General features: G+C 42.4%; 1 protein-coding gene across 4 annotated transcripts in view; it reads left to right on the forward strand.

Moving 5' to 3' along the window:
• Positions 1-23269, forward strand: part of usp9 (ubiquitin specific peptidase 9) — a 153263-nt gene that overhangs the window by 68937 nt on the left and 61057 nt on the right. For 3 of the 4 annotated variants that reach the window (XM_084309461.1, XM_084309463.1, XM_084309462.1), the window contains exons 6-11: positions 12156-12374; positions 19060-19175; positions 19295-19546; positions 20721-20856; positions 21049-21201; positions 21324-21428. In XM_084309461.1, coding sequence (XP_084165587.1) covers positions 12156-12374; positions 19060-19175; positions 19295-19546; positions 20721-20856; positions 21049-21201; positions 21324-21428 — 981 coding nt within the window. The remainder of the gene's footprint in view (positions 1-12155; positions 12375-19059; positions 19176-19294; positions 19547-20720; positions 20857-21048; positions 21202-21323; positions 21429-23269) is intronic. The other variant, XM_084309464.1, reaches the window with a different exon arrangement.

A 23269-nucleotide genomic window follows, 5' to 3' on the forward strand; every position in this document is an offset into this window, starting at 1 on the left:
CTGGTAGTATGCTCTACGACAGTGGAATTTGGTAGCAGATTCAGTTGGTGGTAGACGTTCAGGCGTTACCGTTGATGAAGCTGAGACAACCTTCTTGCTGAAAATGTTATATCTAATTTTTGCAAGCGAATCTGTGCACTTTCCACCAAAAAAGACAGCCATTGCTTGGCACCCAAGGTCATCGATCACATCTGTTGTCTGGTTTGGTACAGTGAATGCATTGGCACAAGCCTGAAGGACAGGATCCCCTTTTACAAGTTTTTGGAATGCTGTCTTTTTGCCAACTCCGAAGATCCGGGAAGTTGTGTCACAGCCAGTCACAGCATGGATGAACAGCAACTGAGAACACACATCCTGTCCGAGTACTTCTTTCAAATGGTTTATGGCGTACACTTTAAAACTGCCATCAGCTTTCGACTTGTCTGATCTGAAATAAAGGCCCTTGCTATCTCTCTGTGCATAGTAAAGAAGTAAGACGAGGAGATCAGTATCTTCTCCAATCAGCGTCGTGGTGTGAAGAAGAGATGATCCCACTGCGGCCCTTACTATGTCTACATCAGCATCTCCAAGTGAATTGACCACAGTGCAATCCCGTTCTTTCAGTTCATCACTTATCATGTGGATCAGTTTCTGTTTATTCAGATCTCTTGACAGGAACTCCTCCTTCTTACCTGAGAACTCTGTCTCAGCAGTGAAGTTGACAATGGGATGAATATTGTTTCCTCTTCTTTGATGTGTGTTGTCTTTAATGGATGGCCCATCCTCATAGCCATCAAACACAATGGTTGTAGCTGAGCCATAATGTTGGATGGTGAAGTCTGCATATGACTGTGCAATTTTACCATATCTTTGTCCGTGCTTCCATTGTATTCGGTGAAGGAGTGAACCACCATCAAGAACATAATGCTCCGTTTCTGGTACAGAATCTAGGATTGCATCACTTGCATGATCACAGATTGCGTGCGCTAGTTGTGGTTTATCAGCTTTGCGGAAGACGTTTCCGGCTTCAAAGAGGGCAGGAGGGAAAGGACTGAGTTCGTAACGCATAACCTCCTCCAATGACGGCTCTCCAGTTTGGGAGACGATAAGGAAACGTTGAAAAAGAAGTGCAGAATCAATGATTCGATCAGGAGCAACCTTGATAGACGATTTTTGTCCAAGGGTTATGGCTTTATCCTTTCTACTAAATGAAAATGTGAATGCCGGCTGTCCGATCATTTTGTGCATGATGTTGCGTCCAACAGTCATAATCATGCACATTCACTCCATCCTCAGCGACAACACCTGTAACAACATTCCTTAAAGAAGAGTCTGGAGAGAAAGGTGAACATATAGCACGTTTTGAAGTGATCTTCTCCAGGTCAGCAGCATCCCTTTTCATCCTTGCCTCTGTTGAATCCTTGTGCTGTTCTGATGTTGTGTATGTCTGGTTTGAGAACTCCTGCATTGCGGTGTTATACTCTGATGTTATGCCCTTTGACATTGTCCAAAGGGATCTCTGATTGTCGGTCATTCCACTTCCATGTGTCATCCCTCCTGTAGTCTTCAATGACCTCATCAATGTTGTTTCGATTACAAGATCTGAGCTGAGGCCTGCCCATGATTGGCTGCTGCGACGGATAACATGAAAACCCTTTTCAAATTGTCTGAAGACATCTGGGTGGTTGATGTGAAGCTGACTCATCTCTTGGACATAAAAGTGTGCCGATTTCAAGTAATTGTAATGCCCAGCCGCAGCGAATATCGGCATGCATTCAGAAACAGCGCGTAGGTGCAAAAGCCAGGAACCTGTGCGATCTGCTGTTATCAGTGACCTAGCAACTTCTAACATGTGTTGGTAATTTAGCCACAACTGACTAGTTTTGGATCTAGCACACAGTTCCATCTTCCTTTTTCCCAGCTCTTCATTTATTGTAATGAGGGTCTCTGATGTGAACACTGTTTCCAATGGCATTTCACCCTTAACTATTGAGGTATACATTGCTTCAGACTGTTCAACCATTGCTGCAAATTCATGACTATCATCTACCATTTCTGATATTATCATGCGGTTAAGACATTTGTCAACCAGAAGATGGCCACGGAATGCTCTCTGAACTGATTTGCCTGTCATCATATGGGCTACTGAGTTCTCCCCATAGACTACCCCTAGAATGTCCTTAAGTCCTGTACCGTCCATCAGTGTACCAATTGCTCCTAGCAAATTCATAAATGTGTGAAATCCTCCTAGGAGCAGGACAAAGGACTTGAGGTGACTGCACTGTGGTGAATCTAGGATTATCTCTGCTGCTTTCCAATATAGGGGTTGGTCAAATGTAACTACTGGGGCAAGGTGGTGTTTGGATGCCAGACCACAAATGAACTCCAGTGTTGACTGAATGCATGTTTTGTCTCCGGAGTACATGTCTATCATTGGTAAGTATCTCACTGAAGACTGCCCTGGATGTTCATCTCCCTTATGAATAATGTGCATCATCCCCTGCCAACCAGGTGCAGGCTGTTTGAAATTGAACGATAACTCCCAAAGCAGATCAACCATCTTGTTACATTCTGCGAATCTTGGAAGTTCTTTAAATGTGGTGTCTCTGCAAAAGTGTTTGGCAAAGTGATAATCTATTATCACAACTTTTGACCTCTGCACAAGATTCAGTTCATTAATTCTGAACCTCGGAATCCTTTGGTCTGTCTTCTGTCCTGGTGTCAAGGCAGCTATCATGCCCATCCCATGAAATGTCCCTTTCCCATCAATTGTTAGAATATTATGATCTACATTGTCTGCAGCAAATAAGACGGTCGTGTTCAACACATCAATATCCTTACCAAGCATGTTTGGTGCAGTACAATTTGCAGCATTCATTTCAAACCTCTGCAGTTCAGAATAGGAAGAGCAGAATCCCATCTTATTCAGCATATCTACAATGAACCGAGACCGGTTTAAGTGGTGTATTTGCACTGCTAGGCCAATTTGCAAAGGGGCAAGGACAGCTCGTGGTCGGACTGCCTGTATGATTGCGTGGCCAATACTAGCAATTTTCTGCTCTGTCTCTTTACCGACAAACAAAGCTTTTAACACAATGTGGAGTGATTGTGGAATATAATCAAGGGCATTCTGTAGTTTTAGTGTCTCTGTAGTCGGGTACTCATTAACAGGTGGAACATTAGTCATTATGTCACTTTTTATGAGTTTTGCAGCTGTTTCAAGTAAGTGTCTCTTCTCAGACTCTTCATCACTGTTTTGTTTTATGTTGTTATAGTAGGATCTGAGTGTCTGATGTTTTCTCTCTTATTGTAACAATACAATCCAAGCCATCTCCTTCTGCAATAAATATGCTATTTGCATATCGTTGCATCAGCAATGTTTTTAGGTATTGATTACTATATGGGATGGAATCGGCCTTAGACAAATACTCTTGCATTTTACACCTAAGTGCAGAAACGGTCAGCTGTCCATCATCATTCGTTTCAAAGTAAGCTGCCTAGTACTAGTCCTTTTATTAGTGGTACTTGATTCACCGCTCTGTTTCCTCTGTAAATGTAAATCAATATCTCGGCTATGTATGTACATTTTGCGGCATTCTGAATGTACTTTCATGCCAGCAGTCACATGAACAGTGTCACCTCTTTTAACACTAGCTTTATTGATCCCATCAGCACCTTTCTGACAAATCTCAACAAAATCACTTCCATCTTCCAATTTACAAATGGGACAGATCTGGGCACTGAATTCACTCATCACTTTAGAAATCAGATAATGGTCAAAAAGAAGGATTCAACTATGCTAGCTTGAGAGCTGGAGAGTGCAAACACCTCTGGCAAAGACTAGAATGAAACTGGGGCTTAAATAACACTGCCAGGTCAGACACGCCCAGGCATGCCCAAACACAGGACTAGGTCAGAAAAGAAAGAAAGAAACTGATTCAGAAAAAGAAGGCTTCAACTATGGTAGTTTGGGAGCTGGAGAGTGCAAACACCTCTAACTATAACAACTATAATGGTCAAAAAGAAGGCTTCAACTATGCTAGCTTGAGAGCTGGAGAGTGCAAACACCTTTTTTAGTAAGCTATTTGTATTTGTATAGTCATTTTAAGCTCCTGGGCGCCAGTTTGGACGCCATCTTGAAAATGATGCCTTTCCGGAAGGTGTATTTTCCTAGATTTTTAGTATGTTCACAAGCATGTCTAGAGGTACCAGAATCAAGTGAAAAATCATAGTTATATATTTTTTTCTATTGAGATATATAGCCATTTTAAGCTTGGTCTGCCGCCATTTTGGACGCCATCTTGAAAATTAAGCCTTTCTGGAAGGTGTATTTTCCTAGATTTTTAGTATGTTAGTGAACATGCCCAGAGGTACCAGAATCAGTTGAGAAATCCTTTGCACCATATTCTCAATTTGAGATATAGCCATTTTAATATCTCCACCGCCATCTGGGACGCCATCTTGGAAATGGCGGCTTTCGGGGGGGGGGTCGATTTTGGTCGACTTTTAGTATGTTATTTAGCACGCCCAATACTATCGGAATCCATCGAAAAACCTTTTGTATAAATTTTTTTTGGGTTAAGTGCTTTTTTTTCATAGATTGATAGGGGTTGCTTCAGCAGTTGTGGTGCCTTAACCTTTGCTAACCACTGGTAGCAGCCTGGCCCCAAAACATTATCACAACCTATCACAAGCTGGGACGCTGAGTACTAGACGTATACGGTACACACACAGATGTCTACATTAAACCTAATAAGATACACACATAGATGTCTACATTAATCCTAATAAGATAAGATATTCCTTTATTGATCCCCTTGTGATAATTCTGGAGAATTATATGGGGAAATTGCTAATTAACGAGCATAAATCCACACCGGCATGTATCTGGGTCTACCCTAACTAGGCTACTTAGGCCCAGTCCACACGATCACAGGTATTTTTGACAGAGGTTAAAAAAAAAAAAACTCTGTACACACGACTGGTTTAAACTCCGCTACCGAGTGATGTAATATACATGTAGTACAATGCCAAAGCAATAGGTGGCGATGTAGTTCAAACATGAAGGCCATTTATTTTCAACCAATCAGAAGGGTTGAACTCGTCACTACGTTATAACGTCCTTTCTACAAAACAGAAACCCGCCATCTTTAAATTGCTCGCTTGAACATTATGCTAACATCATTAGCATTCATTATTTGCAGCCAGAACAAAGTGCAATAAACAAAAAAGGATACATTCACTGTGTTCTGCCTCATTTGTTGATGAAACAAAACCAACATCAACACAATTTACCACCAAGAGCGGAGAGTTTAGTCTCACAAAAAGATCGCAGATTTTGTTAGCTTACATGGTAATGTGATTGGGATTTGCCATTATAATAGTTAGCATTGCGGCTAGCGTACATTAGCGTAGTAACGTTACACATGGGAGACTATCTTGCTGGACACAAAACATTGTTGATATAGCAGTCTGGTTAACACATTGACGACCAGCATGTAGCGCCGATTTATAGGCCAGAGGACAGAGGTTTGTTTACAAACCGATGTACTTTCTAACGGCTATATATATAATTTATAGTATTGCTATCTGTCCATTCTCATTGTCACTTGAGTGCATAAACCGTGCCTTCATAATGGCTTAAAGAAAATAAAAATCCATCGGTTGGTTGTCATTTTATAGCGCCGTGAATATAAAGTTTATCGCAGTTTTCGCCTCGGTTTTTTTCTGGGGAGCTAGATAATAGGCTAAAGGCTAGTCTAGGGCTGGGCGATAAAACGATAACGATAACTATCGCGATAAATTATTTCCTTGAAATAAACATGAAACGTGGTCGCAAAGTTTTGATATATCGATTTTCCAAGCTTGGATATGAGCACACGCACTAACAACCAATCAGTGAAGGAGATGGCAGAGAGCGAAGGAGACCCGCACTGCACCTCTGGGTAGTAAACAAGGCTGGCTAGGATCATTAGCTTGCACGGTGCTATTTTATAGTTTACGTGCCGAGTGTGTGTGTGGCGTGAATTCTGACGCCACGGTTATAGTAGTGTGGGGTATACGGTGGACGACCCGTCGTTGCAATGTATTGGGGCGGAACAGAGTATTTTAGGGATATTTAGTACATTGGAAACATGGCTGGCTAGGATAATTAGCTTGCACGGCGCATTTTTTATTTTTTTTATCCACTTTTTCTCCCATTTTCTATATTTTCTCCCATCCCAATTTCGTATCATCCAATTCAACCCTCCCCTGTCACGGACGCTGTTTCTTGCCTCCCACAAGCCGTCTGCAATGTGGACTAAGTCATACATAGCACAAGTCCCCTCCGGTACTTGAGGTAACAGCAGTCGCATCTTTTCACCTGCGCAGCTCGATCTCTCAGTGGCGAGGAGTAACGCGTGGGAGGCTCACGCTGCCCCCGACACTTCCTGATTCTACTGCGCAGGCGCACCAACCGACCTGTAGGAGTCGCTGTCCACAACGCCCGATCCCCACCCATCAGTTTCCCACCCCCTAATACGGCCAATGTGTATTAGTACGGACGACCAGCTAAACTGAAAGCAAATGTGGAGCGCTGGGCTCGAACTGACGAGCCCAGCGTCTCCAGCATTTCGTGGCGAGCGCCTTGCCCACTACGCCACGTAGCCGCCGCACGGCGCAATTTTATAGTTTGGCTGGCTAGGATAATTAGCTTGCACGGCGCTATTTTATAGTTTACGTGCCGTGTGTGTGGCGTGAATTCTGACGCCACGGTTATAGTAGTGTGGGGTATACGGTGGACGTTGTTGCAATGTATTGGGGCGGAACAGAGTATTTTAGGGATATTTAGTACATTGGAAACATGGCTGGCTAGGATAATTAGCTTGCACGGCGTAATCTTTTTTTTTATCCACTTTTTCTCCCATTTTCTACATTTTTCTCCCATCCCAATTTTTCGTATCATCCAATTCAACCCTCCCCTGTCACGAACGCTGTTTCTTGCCTCCCACAAGCCGGCTGCAATGTAGACTAAGTCATACATAGCACAAGTCCCCTCCGGTACTTGAGGTAACAGCAGTCGCATCTTTTCACCTGCGCAGCTCGATCTCTCAGTGGCGAGGAGTAACGCGTGGGAGGCTCACGCTGCCCCCGACACTTCCTGATTCTACTGCGCAGGCGCACCAACCGACCTGTAGGAGTCGCTGTCCACAACGCCCGATCCCCACCCATCAGTTTCCCACCCCCTAATACGGCCAATGTGTATTAGTATGAAAGACCAGCTAAACTGAAAGCAATGTGGAGCGCTGGGCTCGAACAGGCGAGCCCAGCGTCTCCGCATTCGTGCCGAGCGCCTTGCCCACTATGCCACGTAGCAGCCCTCCACGGCGCAATTTTATAGTTTGGCTGGCTAGGATAATTAGCTTGCACGGCGCTATTTTATAGTTTACGTGCAGAGTGTGTGTGTGGCGTGAATTCTGACGCCACGTTATAGTAGTGTGGGGTATACGGTGGACGTTGTTGCAATGTATTGGGGCGGAACAGAGTATTTTAGGGATATTTAGTACATTGGAAACATGGCTGGCTAGGATAATTAGCTTGCACGGCGTAATCTTTTTTTTTATCCACTTTTTCTCCCATTTTCTACATTTTTCTCCCATCCCAATTTTTCGTATCATCCAATTCAACCCTCCCCTGTCACGAACGCTGTTTCTTGCCTCCCACAAGCCGGCTGCAATGTGGACTAAGTCATACATAGCACAAGTCCCCTCCGGTACTTGAGGTAACAGCAGTCGCATCTTTTCACCTGCGCAGCTCGATCTCTCAGTGGCGAGGAGTAACGCGTGGGAGGCTCACGCTGCCCCCGACACTTCCTGATTCTACTGCGCAGGCGCACCAACCGACCTGTAGGAGTCGCTGTCCACAACGCCCGATCCCCACCCATCAGTTTCCCACCCCCTAATACGGCCAATGTGTATTAGTATGAAAGACCAGCTAAACTGAAAGCAATGTGGAGCGCTGGGCTCGAACAGGCGAGCCCAGCGTCTCCGCATTCGTGCCGAGCGCCTTGCCCACTATGCCACGTAGCAGCCCTCCACGGCGCAATTTTATAGTTTGGCTGGCTAGGATAATTAGCTTGCACGGCGCTATTTTATAGTTTACGTGCAGAGTGTGTGTGTGGCGTGAATTCTGACGCCACGTTATAGTAGTGTGGGGTATACGGTGGACGTCGTTGCAATGTATTGGGGCGGAACGGAGTATTTTAGGGATATTTAGTACATTGTCATGGGATACACTGCTTGCTCTGGCTAACTGCTAACGTGCGCGGACTGATGACGACATCAACTCGAGACATTCGCAGCAGCAAAACAAGTCTATTAATAGCCCGTCCATCGGCGCCGGGCATAAGCAGTTAATTAAACTTGACAGACATTATATCGACGATAATTATCGTTATCGAGTTATATGAAAATAATTTAATAATTTTATCGCGATAACGTTTTTGGCCATATCGCCCAGCCCTAGGCTAGTCACGTTATATCAAACGCCATTTCTGCTGTATATATACGAATGAAATAAAACAAACTGCATAGCATCCGGACTATTACAGAGCATCTATGGATGAAATGGGGGTGGTGGGGAACGCCAATTACTATTATTGATTAGCAATACAGTGTGCGTTCAATATACAATTTTCACTGATCGATCATGTTACGTTTTAAAACAATGTCCAATCCAGCTGTAATTTGGGTGAGTAGTATCCTACCGTCAGGCCATGTGATCGCCGGCAGCATTTCGTCATTAGTCATCGGAATCTGGTAGATCGATATGTCCATTGGCTAATCATAAATCCCATTATTCCAGGCTGAAATATGCGTTCGGTAACGGGATCAAAGATGGAGGGTGTTCGTTTGGAACCGAGGCTCATATGAAACGCCCACAGACAGTGAACAGATTTTTTTTTTCAATCGCCCTCAAATGATACTGCAGTGGAGCGATGGCGCCCCTAAGCGGATCTGGCCGGTATTGCATGTTTCGAAAATCAAATATGTGGGTAGGTCCTGCAAGTCGATCGCGGACGTTAATAGCGTTATTAATATGGAATAAAACAATAACAGCAACAGAGCGCTATTGACCAATCACAATCAAGCATTTTGATCGCAGTCACGAAAGCTAAGCATTACCATTATGCACAGCTGCACTACATCAGTTCAATCAAGTCCACACACCTGCCAGCTGCCGGCGATGACAGAGGAGCCACAGAACAACTGCGTCTGCATTTGATCTCGTCTTGTCGATGGTGTAAAATGAATTAGGTATATTGTTAGCAGGGACCGAAACTAGAGAGCGCCGCCCGCCATTTGCGGGCAGTTTTTACGTTTGGCGCCTCCCACTTAGAGGACTGACCGCCGTGTGGCGGCCAATCAAATGGTCATGTGAAAACCGAAAATCATGATCCAATTCTGAGCGGAGTTCTCACTCGCTGTCTGAGCACAGACACGCAGCGCATTGCTGCTCCTAAACCTCCCCTACCTGTTTCTGTATGCTGCATGTAAACACACAGTCACCGTGACTGACGTTAGTCTAGTCAGAGAGACCTCCGTGAGCTGATGTTAGCTACTGTTACAAAATGACCCAGTCAACTATTCACTTTTAGTTTAATACATGAGGCATTGTGTAACGTTATCCAGCTGGCTAGCTACTGATAGCTCCCGACATAAACAACTGCAAGTGTAACTGAGGGGTTACAAAACCCTGACTGTATTAAAGATTGTGATATATTAAACCACTACTAGTTATGTACTTTAATTACTGGCCATACAGTACATCAAATATTGATGGTGAACACCCACACAAGAATACGGCATTGACACATAGATTATATTGGAGGGTTATTTATTATTATTAAGCAACGTTAGGTTACAGATTGAGAATTAGGCTCGCGCTTGTATGGCGAAGAACATACGTAAAGTCAGTCAAGAGCATAAGTCAATGAGAATAGTAGGAATACTATGATGGGTCTAAGCTGACGCCACCTGTGGTATAGCAATTATATGGGCCACACCGGTACCAACTGGAGACACTGGGTTCCCTCCGGGGTGTAAGGCCGGGAGGGGTAGAGGAATGTTCGGGTACACAGTCTGAGTCAACGAGGAATAAAGAGGCTCCAGATACAGGAGCCAGTGCATGTACTCCCTTGATCAGCAGACAAAAGCAATAGTTGTAATCCAAGATGCTCGATAGCATTGACGACAGCTAGCCAGCCCCTTCCAAGAGGCGGGCCCGAGTGGTGATCCTCACGAGGTTAAATCCCAAACGACAGTGGAATCAACGGTGCTCCTCTCCGGTGGTCACGGTCCCAAAGCAATATAATCCAACCAGAAATGGTTCTGCAATCGCCGGTGTAGATTCTCCTGTGTACATATCCAACGGTTCTCGCCTAGGACTCCTCGGGTGTGGGCACGGATTTAGGCCGCACAGCCTGGATAAGTGCACTAGCTAAATACACGACGAACCGATGGTAATGCTGGTCACGGAAGAACTGTAGCCATACGATACACAATAAATGATCGACTATTACTTCACATTAGATTAAGTCGAACTCAACGTTACTGCGTTAAACTCTGACACTTTAACATTCTATTCGCACGCGGTTCTCAATGCTCTATTTAGATGCAAGGTTGCTCACTTCACTGCACGTTGACTCGTGGTGAAGGCTTTACTAGTAATGAACGAATGATGCTGTTTACACCTGCGCCGTATTTATACGTAAGGTGAATATCTAGTCCCAACCTCAGTTCTTGTCTCGTATTACTACGCAGACTCTGGGCATGTACTGACATGCCCGGAGTTGCCTTTGAACTTGCCGTTGGGGGCTTGGTCGTTGGCGCCTGGGGCCGCTGTCCAATAGGAGAGCGAATATTACTCTGGTTTGTACGCAGGTAAAGGGATATTCCGTGTATATATATAAATAATATACAAGGTATATCAAACGATACATATATATATTCAGTTTAATCTGGCCCTTCACAACAGCAAGTGTCCAGTTACATCGCATGAGGGCTGCAGCGCTGCTGACTAGGGTCCAGGTGCAGGGCAGGAGAATCCTTTCATGCTGAATGTAAGAGTTTAGGGTCCAGCTGTAGCGCCGGAGAATCCTTGCTGGAGCTGGAGGCCACTCGAGTATACACACAGACAGTGGAGCTGTTTGCAGACAGCGAGGTGGCGATGTCTCGCAGATAATACAACTACAAGTATGATTATATAATATATATATTTTATTAAAAAAGAAATTATATAAAATAATAACAACTTTTTTTTTTATCAAAAAAAAGTTGGCAGGTAAGAAATCTGCTTGGCGGGTAGATTCTTCCCATCTACCCGCCACTGGCCGGTGAGTCAAAAAGTTAATTTCGCTCCCTGATTGTTAGTAAGTTAGCCATGTAATAAGCGGGATAATGTATAGCTATACTTGGTCATTGTCGCAAAATAATTGACCTTCACTGCGTTTAGAACACCTCGGCTGCGCCTCGGTGTTCCAGAACGCAGTGTCGTTCAATTATTTTGCGACAATGACCTCGTGGCTATACATTATCCCTTACATAATTCTACTCAATATTGGACCAAATACAAGATATTTTCACTTGATAAGATTTTTTTTGCAGTGTACAAATATGCAGCTACCTGGGCCTCCAGAGCACTTCTAGTGTCAGCGGACACACCAAAAACATCCTAGCAAATTCACATGCACATGACTCCATGAACATTAATAACCTATCTCGAACAATTCTAATGTAGTTTTAAGTTATTTCTCCGGCAGTGTGCACTAATATGGATTCCGGCAGAGTGCGCGCAGCACAGCACCACTGTTGAATTTTTTTTTCAGGGGAAACACTGGTGTGTGTTTTTTCATGCAAACTGGCTAAAAGGGGGCATGGTAATGAGAGTGGCCTGTTGCGAAAAGGTTGCAGCTTTTGCAAATGTGCGCTTATTTCCTTTTTAAACAATTAATTGACTACATTTTTAACTCTACTAAAACCCTTATAACTTAGAAGTTGATACATTTGATGTAATTTCAAACCTGCATTTCAACTTGTGAGACAGCATTTACAGCGGCAACGTAAAGAAACGGATGAACTAATGGACTAAAAGGAGCCTGTGCTAATACACACGTTATTCCTCCCGTTCTCTCACAGAGGTGTATCATCAACAACACCCACCGGCTGGTGGAACTGTGTGTGGCCAAGCTCTCTCAGGACTGGTTTCCTCTACTGGAGCTGCTGGCCATGGCCACCAACCCTCACTGCAAGTTCCACATCTACAATGGCACGCGGCCCTCCGAGACCGTCCCCGCTGGGGCCCAGCTGGCCGACGACGAGCTCTTCGCCCGCCCCCCGGACCCTCGCTCACCCAAGGTGGGTTGATGGACCATGAAATGAATCCTGGATCCATAACTTTTCCCCTTAAGTTCGTAACAAGTAGCGGCGATAGGATTCCTCTTGAATGTCAGTGTTTTTATTTATTTATCAGGAAATTGGGCTTTGTGGATATAATATATATATTTTTTTATTTGTTTCACATCATGATTCTTGTTTTTCTGTATTTACCTTTTTTTATTTCCAGGTTTAATTGTGTTGATCACAATACAAAAGCGTTTTTCATGGGAAGAAGCAGTTTTAGCTGAATGTTTCATGCATGCTGGATACTCTATTTACTCTGGGTCGTTATGGATGTAATATTCTTAGCTGACGGGCTTGAAGTGGATTTTTAATAATCTAGTTTCCAGGTACGAGATGATATTCCTTAACGGTCTCATTCACATCAGTCCATTTTGATTTAGGCACAGTAAAAGACGTACAGCATATTTTTAGCCGTGTTCTAGATCAAATATCCTGTGGAAGATCTACAGGTTGGATCTTTTTAGTTCCACCGCTATTGACGGACTAGGCTGCGCAGAAAGAAGAGCAGTTTATTTTTTTTTAAACGAACCCCGTTGGCCTGTCTTTCCTCTTCTTGGACCGAATCCATACAGAGTAGTGCTCCAAGTCTGGCCCTGGCGAAGACAAAGACGATCTCCTCCACGCGCTGAGGATTGATAATGAAAATTATGGAGATCAAATAAACGGATACACTTGTGTGTTGTGACAGAGCGGCAGGGGTGTAGCTGCCAGGGAGGAGTTTCACAGTGAAAGCGGTGAATGCAGCGCGAGCGTGGGGTCAATAGGAGCTGTGCTGCAGCCCTGCTCCCTGTCTGCCTCAGTTGGCACCTCTCCCAGTGCTACACAGAGCTCTGAGGCACCTCTCCCAGTGCTACACAGAGCTCCAGTGTGATACCTCTCCCAGTGCTACACAGGGCTCCAGCTCTGAGGCACCTCTCCCAGTGCTACACAGAGTTCTGAGGCACCTCTCCCAGTGCTACACAGAGCTCTGAGGCACCTCTCCCAGTGCTACACAGAGCTCCAGTGTGATACCTCTCCCAGTGCTACACAGAGCTCCAGTGTGATACCTCTCCCAGTGCTACACAGAGCTCCAGTGTGATACCTCTCCCAGTGCTACACAGGGCTCCAGCTCTGAGGCACCTCTCCCAGTGCTACACAGAGTTCTGAGGCACCTCTCCCAGTGCTACACAGAGCTCTGAGGCACCTCTCCCAGTGCTACACAGAGCTCCAGTGTGATACCTCTCCCAGTGCTACACAGAGCTCCAGTGTGATACCTCTCCCAGTGCTACACAGAGCTCCAGTGTGATACCTCTCCCAGTGCTACACAGGGCTCCAGCTCTGAGGCACCTCTCCCAGTGCTACACAGAGCTCCAGTGTGATACCTCTCCCAGTGCTACACAGAGCTCCAGTGTGATACCTCTCCCAGTGCTACACAGGGCTCCAGCTCTGAGGCACCTCTCCCAGTGCTACACAGAGCTCCAGCGTGACACCTCTCCCAGTGCTACACAGAGCTCCAGCATGACACAGTTTAGTAACCTTTTGGGACTGTTCTTTTTTTTATTATGTTGAAATCCAGCAAAAGCTTTGTAATTCTGATTCATACACAGTCCTTTCGGAAGTGCCGTAGCTTGTTTGTCTGAACCTCCCATTCTGCCTCGGCAACTGGATTGAAATAATTTCCTGGAAATATCCTATTTGGTAGATGAGTCATAGTTGTGAATATGATTTGATAGCAGAGCAGTGTTGGAGCAGCTGGGCTTTACTTACCGTTTTAGGCTTAATCACACTGTGAACGTCGTCTTTATCGCAGCTTGATGTAGCGCAGGTCATGTTTTTGAGCCAGGTCGTGTTTTTGAGCCAGGTCGTGTTTTGAGCCATGTCGTGTTTTTGAGCCAGGTCGTGTTTTTGAGCCAGGTCGTGTTTTTAAGCCAGGTCATGTTTTTGTTTTTCTGTTGAATTATATTTAGATTTCAAGGAAATCCACTCTTGAATGCGTGATGTTTCCAAAGTCAACGAATATTTGAATTTCATTTGAATGCATAATGATAGTTTAATGCATAATGATAGTTTCCTAGTACTACAACAGACGATAAACTTGTTAATGGTATGCATTTTACAGCTGCTTTACCCTTGTGCATGCCTAACGATGGGGGAGCTCACTGGGCTTAAAGAGAGGAAAAGATACATCATGTTTAAAGCCATATAATTTTAACTGTTTACTATTTTTAAAACATTTTTTTACCCATGTTTAACATTCATAGCCTATTCTCAAGATATCTGTAAAAAATTACACATATTTTGGAATATACCTGTACACCCCTCGGTATTACTATTGAATGATGTTTTTGAGTTTGCAGTGAATCCACAATTAAAGAGATTGGTTTTATCGGGTATCACAGTAGCTAAAAAACTGATCGCATCACGCTGGTTTCAACCGGAAAAAATTTGCCGGAAAGTGTGGTTTCTTACATATCTCGATGTGATATATCAAGAAATATCTACAGCAAGAATTCTGGGTCTCAATGAATCCAAAATGTCAATGTGGGTAGAAGTGGTGGAGAGAATAAAAGCTAGCTTATAATGGTAGTGTCTGGTTAGGAGTGAGGGATAATGGAGGTACTATCCAAGAGGGGGTCCGGGAGGGGGGGGTTCGAGCTGGAGCATATGTGTGTAGGGTTTTAGAAAATAGGTATTAGGGGTATATTCTATACTAACATTTATATAATTGTAATTTCGCTGGATATACACTGTATACGGTTAAAATGTTATTATAGACTATTTTTGTTTTATCTTGTTTCTGTACTTGCATGTATTTTAACCACCTTTACTGAAAGTTTCATTATGCATTGTGTGTTGAGTACTGACTTTTAATAATTTTTGTTTTGCAATAATAAAAAAAAATATAAAAAAGAAAAAAATTACACATATTTTCGAATTTTAACCACTTAAATTAGTGTTTGTTTGATACCACGTCAGTTTTTATTGAGAAAAATGTTTTTTCATCGAAAAAAACGGATAAATGTTGTTTTTGACCATATTTCTAATATTTATTTTTGGTAAATACCAATTAGAAATATCTCGACGAATTACCTCTGAATACGAATCAAAGAAAATATTAAAGATTCGATGACTAGTTCGGCCAGAAACGGCGTTGAGGCAAAACGTTACCAAGTGGTCAACTGACTGCGGGCGGTTAAAAAAAACCGGATAAATGTTGTTTTTGACCATATTTCTAATATTTATTTTTGATAAATACCAATTAGAAATATCTCGACGAATTACCTCTGAATACGAATCAAAAAAAATATTAAAGATTCGATGACTAGTTCGGCCAGAAACGGCGTTGAGGCGAACGTTACTAAGCGCTCAACGGTTCGGAAAAAACGGATAAATGTTGTTTTTGACCATATTTCCAATATTTATTTTTGATAAATACCAATTAGAAATATCTCGACGAATTACCTCTGAATACGAATCAAAAAGAATATTAAAGATTCGATGACTAGTTCGGCCAGAAACGGCGTTGAGGCGAAACTTTACTAAGTGCTCAACTGACCTGAATATGCTGCGGGCGCTTCCGTGTGCTGCTGCGGCAGGAATATTGGGCTCGGCTCGCTGGTGGGACAAGAACCAGACCTGATCCGTTCAGGACCCTTCCTCGTTGGCGCGTGCCGGCTATGGGGGTCTTGTTTTTCGGCGTGTGGCGCGCTGTGGACTGCGCGGTCCGGTTCGCCTCTGGTTCTGTCTTGAAAATCCACTCGCTCCCCCACCACCACAAAACCTGTGTGCCGAGTTTCAATCACCAGCAGCCCGCCACAGCCTAACTCACCTCCCCCTGACTTGTGGCAAAGTTATCTGTGGAGCGATGACGCCACCATGAGTTTTACATCGGTAACAGCACATCCCGGCAATTACAAGGTCCTTATCTCGTGGAATATGCAAAGGATGGCAAGATATATCGAGAATTGAACGAATAAGAGCAGATTTAAAAATGCTTAAAAATGCTGTTTTAACGTTTAAGTGGATGGGAGTAGAAAAAGTAACTAGGGGTGAACGAGTCACTAAATCTGTAACTATTTTTCTAGAGTGTTTCATGTTATAAGCTTTTCACACAATGAACATATATGTAAAATTAAGATATTTACCCAATTTCATGAAATAATAATAAACAGACACCGCTGTGCTCACACACACACTCAAAATATTTCAAAAAAGTAGAAAAAGCGACTAGGGGTGCACAAGGGTTAACACATTGAGTGCCACGCCCCTTCCGGGAAGTGCATCTGGCCTTGCCGCCCATTAACCCCATCACCCCATGTAAACGCTCACCTTGTTTGTAGAGCTAAACCTATATTTAATATTATAGCTATGGGTTTAATAACACCGTCGATTGTCAGTGAGTTGCTTCCAGTCAACGTGCAAAAAACAGATAATTTTTTCATCCGTACATTTCCGTTTTATACCGTTTTGAATATGAATATACTGTAGAGCCATATGAAATCCGCGTTCACGGAATCGCGGACGGAATCGCGGAATTAAGCAATAAAAATGGAATCAACTTCAAAACGTGGAATATTGCAGAATTTGGCCTAATCTGGACTGAAATTCCGTTTTTGGGTGGAACGTTGTGGTGCACACGCGACCGGGGAGGCGGGGACGCTACAGCGTGTTACACACAACACAGCGGTCCTCAAGCGTCTGGCTGCTTCAGTGTTAACATCGTCAAGAAGCTAAGAAATTCTGCAATAAGTCCTCAATTCAGAGCAGAGCAGTATCCTAATGACTTTTATGCCTCCGGTGATAAGGTGTTTTGCTAATTCTGTCAACGTTCCCTGGACTGGACCCGCAAAAACACTTGCGACACTATTGTGATTAAATAGCTGTAACGTTAGGACCTGATAGCTTATTGCTAAATCTAGTGCACCCATCCATTTGTTTAATGCAAACGATTGTCATTATACACTGCCCTTTATAATCTAAATAAACTTAAATAGCTATGAAACGTTACAGTACATAGGACTATAGATGGAAATGATAGCTTCTTGCTAAATCTGGTGCACTCATCCATTTGTTTAATGCAAACGATTGTCATTATACACTGCCTTTATAATCTAAATAAACTTAAATAGCTATGAAACGTTACAGTACATAGGACTATAGATGGAAATGATAGCTTCTTGCTAAATCTGGTGCACTCATCCATTTGTTTAATGCAAACGATTGTCATTATACACTGCCCTTTATAATCTAAATAAACTTAAATAGCTATGAAACGTTACAGTACATAGGACTATAGATGGAAATGATAGCTTCTTGCTAATTCTAGTGCACCCATTAATTTGTTTAATGCAAACGATTGTCATTATACACTGCCCTTTATAATCTAAATAAACTTAAATAGCTATGAAACGTTACAGTACATAGGACTATAGATGGAAATGATAGCTTCTTGCTAATTCTAGTGCACCCATTAATTTGTTTAATGCAAACGATTGTCATTATACACTGTCCTTTATAAACGAAATAAACTAAACTAAAGGTGCCTAAATGATGCATTACTATATTTCATCACAATATAATAGATAGGCTAACATTGTCATTGTGATCATGTCAGTAGTAGCTAGCTGTATCTATTGTTTACACTTGAAATGTGTATTTTTATTTTGTCACAATATTAATTGAAAAATATTGTGTAAAATTGAACTGTATTTCTGAGTTGCAGCACTTAAAAACATTAAATGGACTGTTATATCTTATTCAATTGTGGACATTTATTCATTCCCACTTATTAGACACTATTTCTGATGGTAAAATGAGCATAAAAAGCAAAATACAGAATTCTGAAATATTAAAACGGAAAAAACGGAATTTGGGAAAAAATAAAATGGAATTTGGAAAATAATAAAACGGATTTCATATGGCTCTAAATATAGTTTGGGTGCTTCTGAGTAATTCCAGGAAAAATACACAAATAGCGTTTTAGTGGAATCACTAAATCACGTTGTCATTTTTCGCCTGATTATCGAATCTTCCTGAAATCAATGCTAGATTATCATTATGTCTCCTCGTGCATACATAAAATGGGCCCTGGAGCGCGGCGCTCCCCCCCCCCCTCCTGCACCCAACTGTAAACAGCCACACACAGCACACACAGATAGCTTCAATCGCGGGAGAAAAAAATATCAGATCAACGCAAGATTGGATATATAGAGTCCTTACCTGGTCTCTGATGTAATGCAAAAAAAATAATCCAATTATCTGATCGCCATTCCAGTTATCCACAGCCATCCTGTCTCCGACGTTATTGGGCATTGCACATTAACGGGCGGGTGGGGTCAGGTAGTTCTACATTAACGGCACCCAAAGGGTTAATGTGGTAGTCATATGTAAATTATATTGTTAATATTGAAATGTTCCTAATTTCAGCCTATACATAATTGTTAGGGACACCTGACCTATTCCAAACCCACTCCCTTTTCTTGACCCTCCAATCGCAACTGTCTCTTCCCTCTGACAAACTTTGCTTTGAGATAGGTCAATGCAATACTTTGAATGTGGGCCATTGTGTGGCTAGGCGTGGTGTAGAATCAACTATTTATCATTTTGAAAGTGAACCGTGTCTTTGTTTTCTCTGCTCTCTCTCCGTCTCCTTTGCTCCCAGGGCTGGTTGGTGGACTTAATAAACAAATTTGGCACGTTAAACGGGTTTCAAATGCTGCATGATCGATTCATGAGTGGCCAAGCACTGAACGTCCAGATCATCGCTGCACTTATCAAGTAAGACGATCAGAGAAAACCCCAGAGCGGGACAACATTCCACACAATGTCAAAGGTAACGAAATGCTCTTGTGCAATGGTCCTTGTCCTGATCAGACCGCGTTGTGCTTCTCTTCCAGGCCTTTTGGCCAGTGTTACGAGTTCCTCACATTGCACACCGTGAAGAGGTACTTCCTCCCCATCATTGAGATGGTCCCTCAGTTCCTGGAGAACCTCACCGACGAGGAGCTGAAGAAAGAGGCCAAGAATGAAGCCAAAAACGACGCACTGTCCATGATAATCAAGTCCCTGAAGAACCTGGCGTCGCGCGTCCCGGGGCAGGAGGAGACGGTGAAGAACTTAGAGGTTTTTAGGTTAAAAATGATTCTTAGGTAAGTCTCGACCTCGACACTCTTGTCTTTATTATAAACCGTCCAAGATCATTTGAAATGAGGACCATTGAGACTCGATCGTGAGACAAGCGCAGGCTTTGCACAAGGTCCTTGAAGTGGCTTAAAGTGCTTGATCTTTGACAAAGAAAAAGTCAAGGCCTGGAATTCCTTGAAAACAGCAAATTTTTTAACAAGGTGCTTAAAAAGTAATTGAAATTCAAATCAACCATTCGCATTGAAGGTTTTGTTCATCTATGATAAAATTGTTCTGAATCAAGAAATACATATTTTTTTAAATCTAAAGTGTAACTAATTGTCGGAAATTGGTTTCAATAAAAAAGAAAAAGCATTTAAAACTGAATTGGATCCTTTTAAATGCCCTTTAGTAGTGCTTGGGAAAGTACTTGAAAGTCCTTGAATTTAATTTTACAATGTCTGTGGAAGTGGAACCCTGGACAAGCTGAACATTTTGTAGTCGAGTCTACATGGTTCTCAATGCATTGGGCAGACAACGAGGACCATGGAGACTTAACCACAAAAATACCTGCTTATTTCACGTTTCAGTACACTGTCCTCTCTTCAAACGACCGGAAAACTGTACACAGTGCGTCATCTGATTTATTTTTGCTTGTTGATCAATTATTGCACATTTTCCCAATCAAAGCTTAGCATTAGGGATGTCTGATATTATCGGCCTACCGATATTAGCGGCCGATATTGGCATTAAAATGTGATATCGGAAAATATCGATCTGTTTAAAAAAATAAATATATATATATTTCTTTTTTAAACATTTTTATAACCTTTTATTTACCCAGGCAAGCAAGTAAGAACAAATTCTGATTTTATTTATTGTCAAAAGTATGCATAATGTTGTTAATTCCACAACAAGAGATATGTAATGTTAATTACCTGAAATTATTCCGTTTTTGGGGGGGGGGGGGCCCTGCATATATCAGTATCGGTTGATATCGGTATCGGAAATTAAGAGTTGGACAATATCGGTATATCGGTAAAAAAGCCAATATCGAGCATCCCTACTTAGCATTGTTCTTTTTTTAGCCACTGTATTAGAGAGAGTGGTCCACTTCATCCAACATGTGAACGGAAATGCACGAAGTAGGGAACGGAGGTTGAATGATTGAATTCTTAACCGTTTTATTTTCATCCCCAGGTTATTGCAAATTTCCTCTTTTAACGGCAAAATGAATGCACTAAATGAAGTAAACAAGGTGATCTCCAGCGTGTCCTACTACACTCACCGGCATAACCCAGAGGATGAGGAGTGGCTGACGGCAGAGCGCATGGCGGTGAGTTCAACCTCTCCGCCTCTTTCTCCTATTTTCCCTCTCTGACAAACTCGGGAAACTCTCTCCCTCACCCACCCACCCATTTATTTATTTATTTATTTATTTATTTATTTATTTATTTATTTATTTATTTATTTATTTATTTATTTATTTTAACTTTTTCTTCCATCTCGCCCCCCCTGGGTGTCTCAGGAGTGGATCCAGCAGAACCACATCCTGTCCATCGTGCTGAGGGACAGCCTGCACCAGCCTCAGTACGTAGAGAAACTGGAGAAGATCCTTCGCTTCGTCATCAAGGAGAAAGCTCTTACCATGCAGGATCTGGACAACATCTGGGCGGCGCAGGTGAGCCACGTCCATCTCTCTCGGAAACCACCTCGCTGGGTTATCCGTTGTCCATGTGTAATAAGAAAGGGAAGCATAGTATAACCCCCCCGACTGTGGGCTTGTCGCCGCTCTCATTCCAGGCTGGAAAGCATGAAGCCATTGTGAAGAATGTCCATGACCTGCTGGCCAAGCTGGCGTGGGATTTCTCACCCGAGCAGCTTGACCACTTATTTGACTGCTTCAAGGTGAGCTGGCCTTGTATTACTGACCTGGATGGCAGAATAAAGTGTTTGCACATGTTATTCAATCTTTATTTATACTCGATAATACACTGAGTAATTAAACTCATTTACAGTGCCGTCGAGATGTTACATACACAAGTGTCAGTGTGTTCATAAATATAAAGACATCAGACAATCAGAATAATTAAGAGCACATTTTAAAATACATTAAAAAAAATATATAATAATAAATATTTTTAAAAGAATAAAATAGCTAAAAATTAAAACGGAGGTAATAATTTAAAAACAATTACATATTGTGGTGACCTGATTGGTCATTAAGGTTCTAAACCAACCCATAGACACTAGAGTGTCTAGTTTCAGTGTTTCCTGCAGGGTATTCCATGATGTAGGGTCAAAAAAGCCAAAAGCAGATCTTGTTACTGTGATGTGTAGTTTTTCCAGCGGTTTGCTGGTTGGTCCCTCGGAACTGCACCACACGGTTATAATAATAATAATAATAACTTTATTTGTATAGCACTTTTCATACAGAGGTTGCAGTTCAAAGTGCTTCACAACAGTAAAAAATACAGGCATAAGCGAGCATAAAAAGATAGACAGGTAGAATCACAGTGTTTCACATTAGGATCTAGTATCCCAATAGGCTCTCCGCTTACAGTTTTCAGTAACACAAATAGTAAAAATAGTTTAAAATGATTCAGTTTAAAAATAGTAAAATAAAAATAAAATAAAATAAAATAAAAATTATAAAATAGAACGGACATAAAAAATACAGGCATGAGCGAGCATAGCAAGATATGGCAAGTGACAACAATGCATAAAGTTTACAGACAATCCATGCTGATTGATCTGCCATAAGCAAGTGAAAGTTTACAGACAATCCATGCTGATTGATCTGCCATAAGCAAGTGAAGATTACAGTCTGTTCTAACAAACCAAACTGCCATGTATTAAAGTTTACAGACAATCCATGCTGATTGATCTGCCATAAGCATAAGATTACAGTCTGTTCTAACAAACCAAACTGCCATGTATTAAAGTTTACAGACAATCCATGCTGATTGATCTGCCATAAGCTACTACAGCCAGGACACAGTTAACCTGGTTCTACAACAGCCAGGACACAGTTAACCTGGTTCTACTACAGCCAGGACACAGTTAACCTGGTTCTACAATGCTACAGCCAGGACACAGTTAACCTGGTTCTACAATGCTACAGCCAGGACACAGTTAACCTGGTTCTACTACAGCCAGGACACAGTTAACCTGGTTCTACTACTACAGCCAGGACACAGTTAACCTGGTTCTACAATGCTAACAGCCAGGACACAGTTAACCTGGTTCATAGTGTTTCATATTAGGATCTAGCATCCTAATAGGCTCTCTATTCAGTAATTAAAAAGTGCACTAACCGACGGACATAAAAAAAAAAAAAAAAAAAGGCATGAGCGAGCATAGCAAATAATAAGAATAGTTTAAAATGATTCAGTTTAAAAATAGTCATCAGTAAGAAGTAAAAAGTGCAATAACCGACACATGAATTTGATAGGCAGTGTAAAAGAGTAGGCAGGGTAAGAATAAATACAAGTTGTGTCAGGATATCCCTGATGTTTCCTCTTGCCACTAGGTGGTAGCAGATATCTATCAGTGAAATGCCTGAGCAAAGAGATAGGTTTTAAGCTGTCTTTTAAAGATGTCTAGCGAGTTGGCTTCCCTGATGTTTTGGGGTAGTTTGTTCCATAGTTTTGGGGCATAGTTGATAAAGGCTGCATTACCGATCCTCTTTTGACTGCTTCTGGGAGCCTCTAGTAGTCCAGCAGCTGATGATCGCAGTGTTCTTGCTG

The sequence above is a fragment of the Notolepis coatsorum genome, assembly GCF_963971535.1.
Source record: "Notolepis coatsorum genome assembly, chromosome: 3".
In the NCBI taxonomy this organism is placed as follows: Eukaryota; Metazoa; Chordata; class Actinopteri; order Aulopiformes; family Paralepididae; genus Notolepis; species Notolepis coatsorum.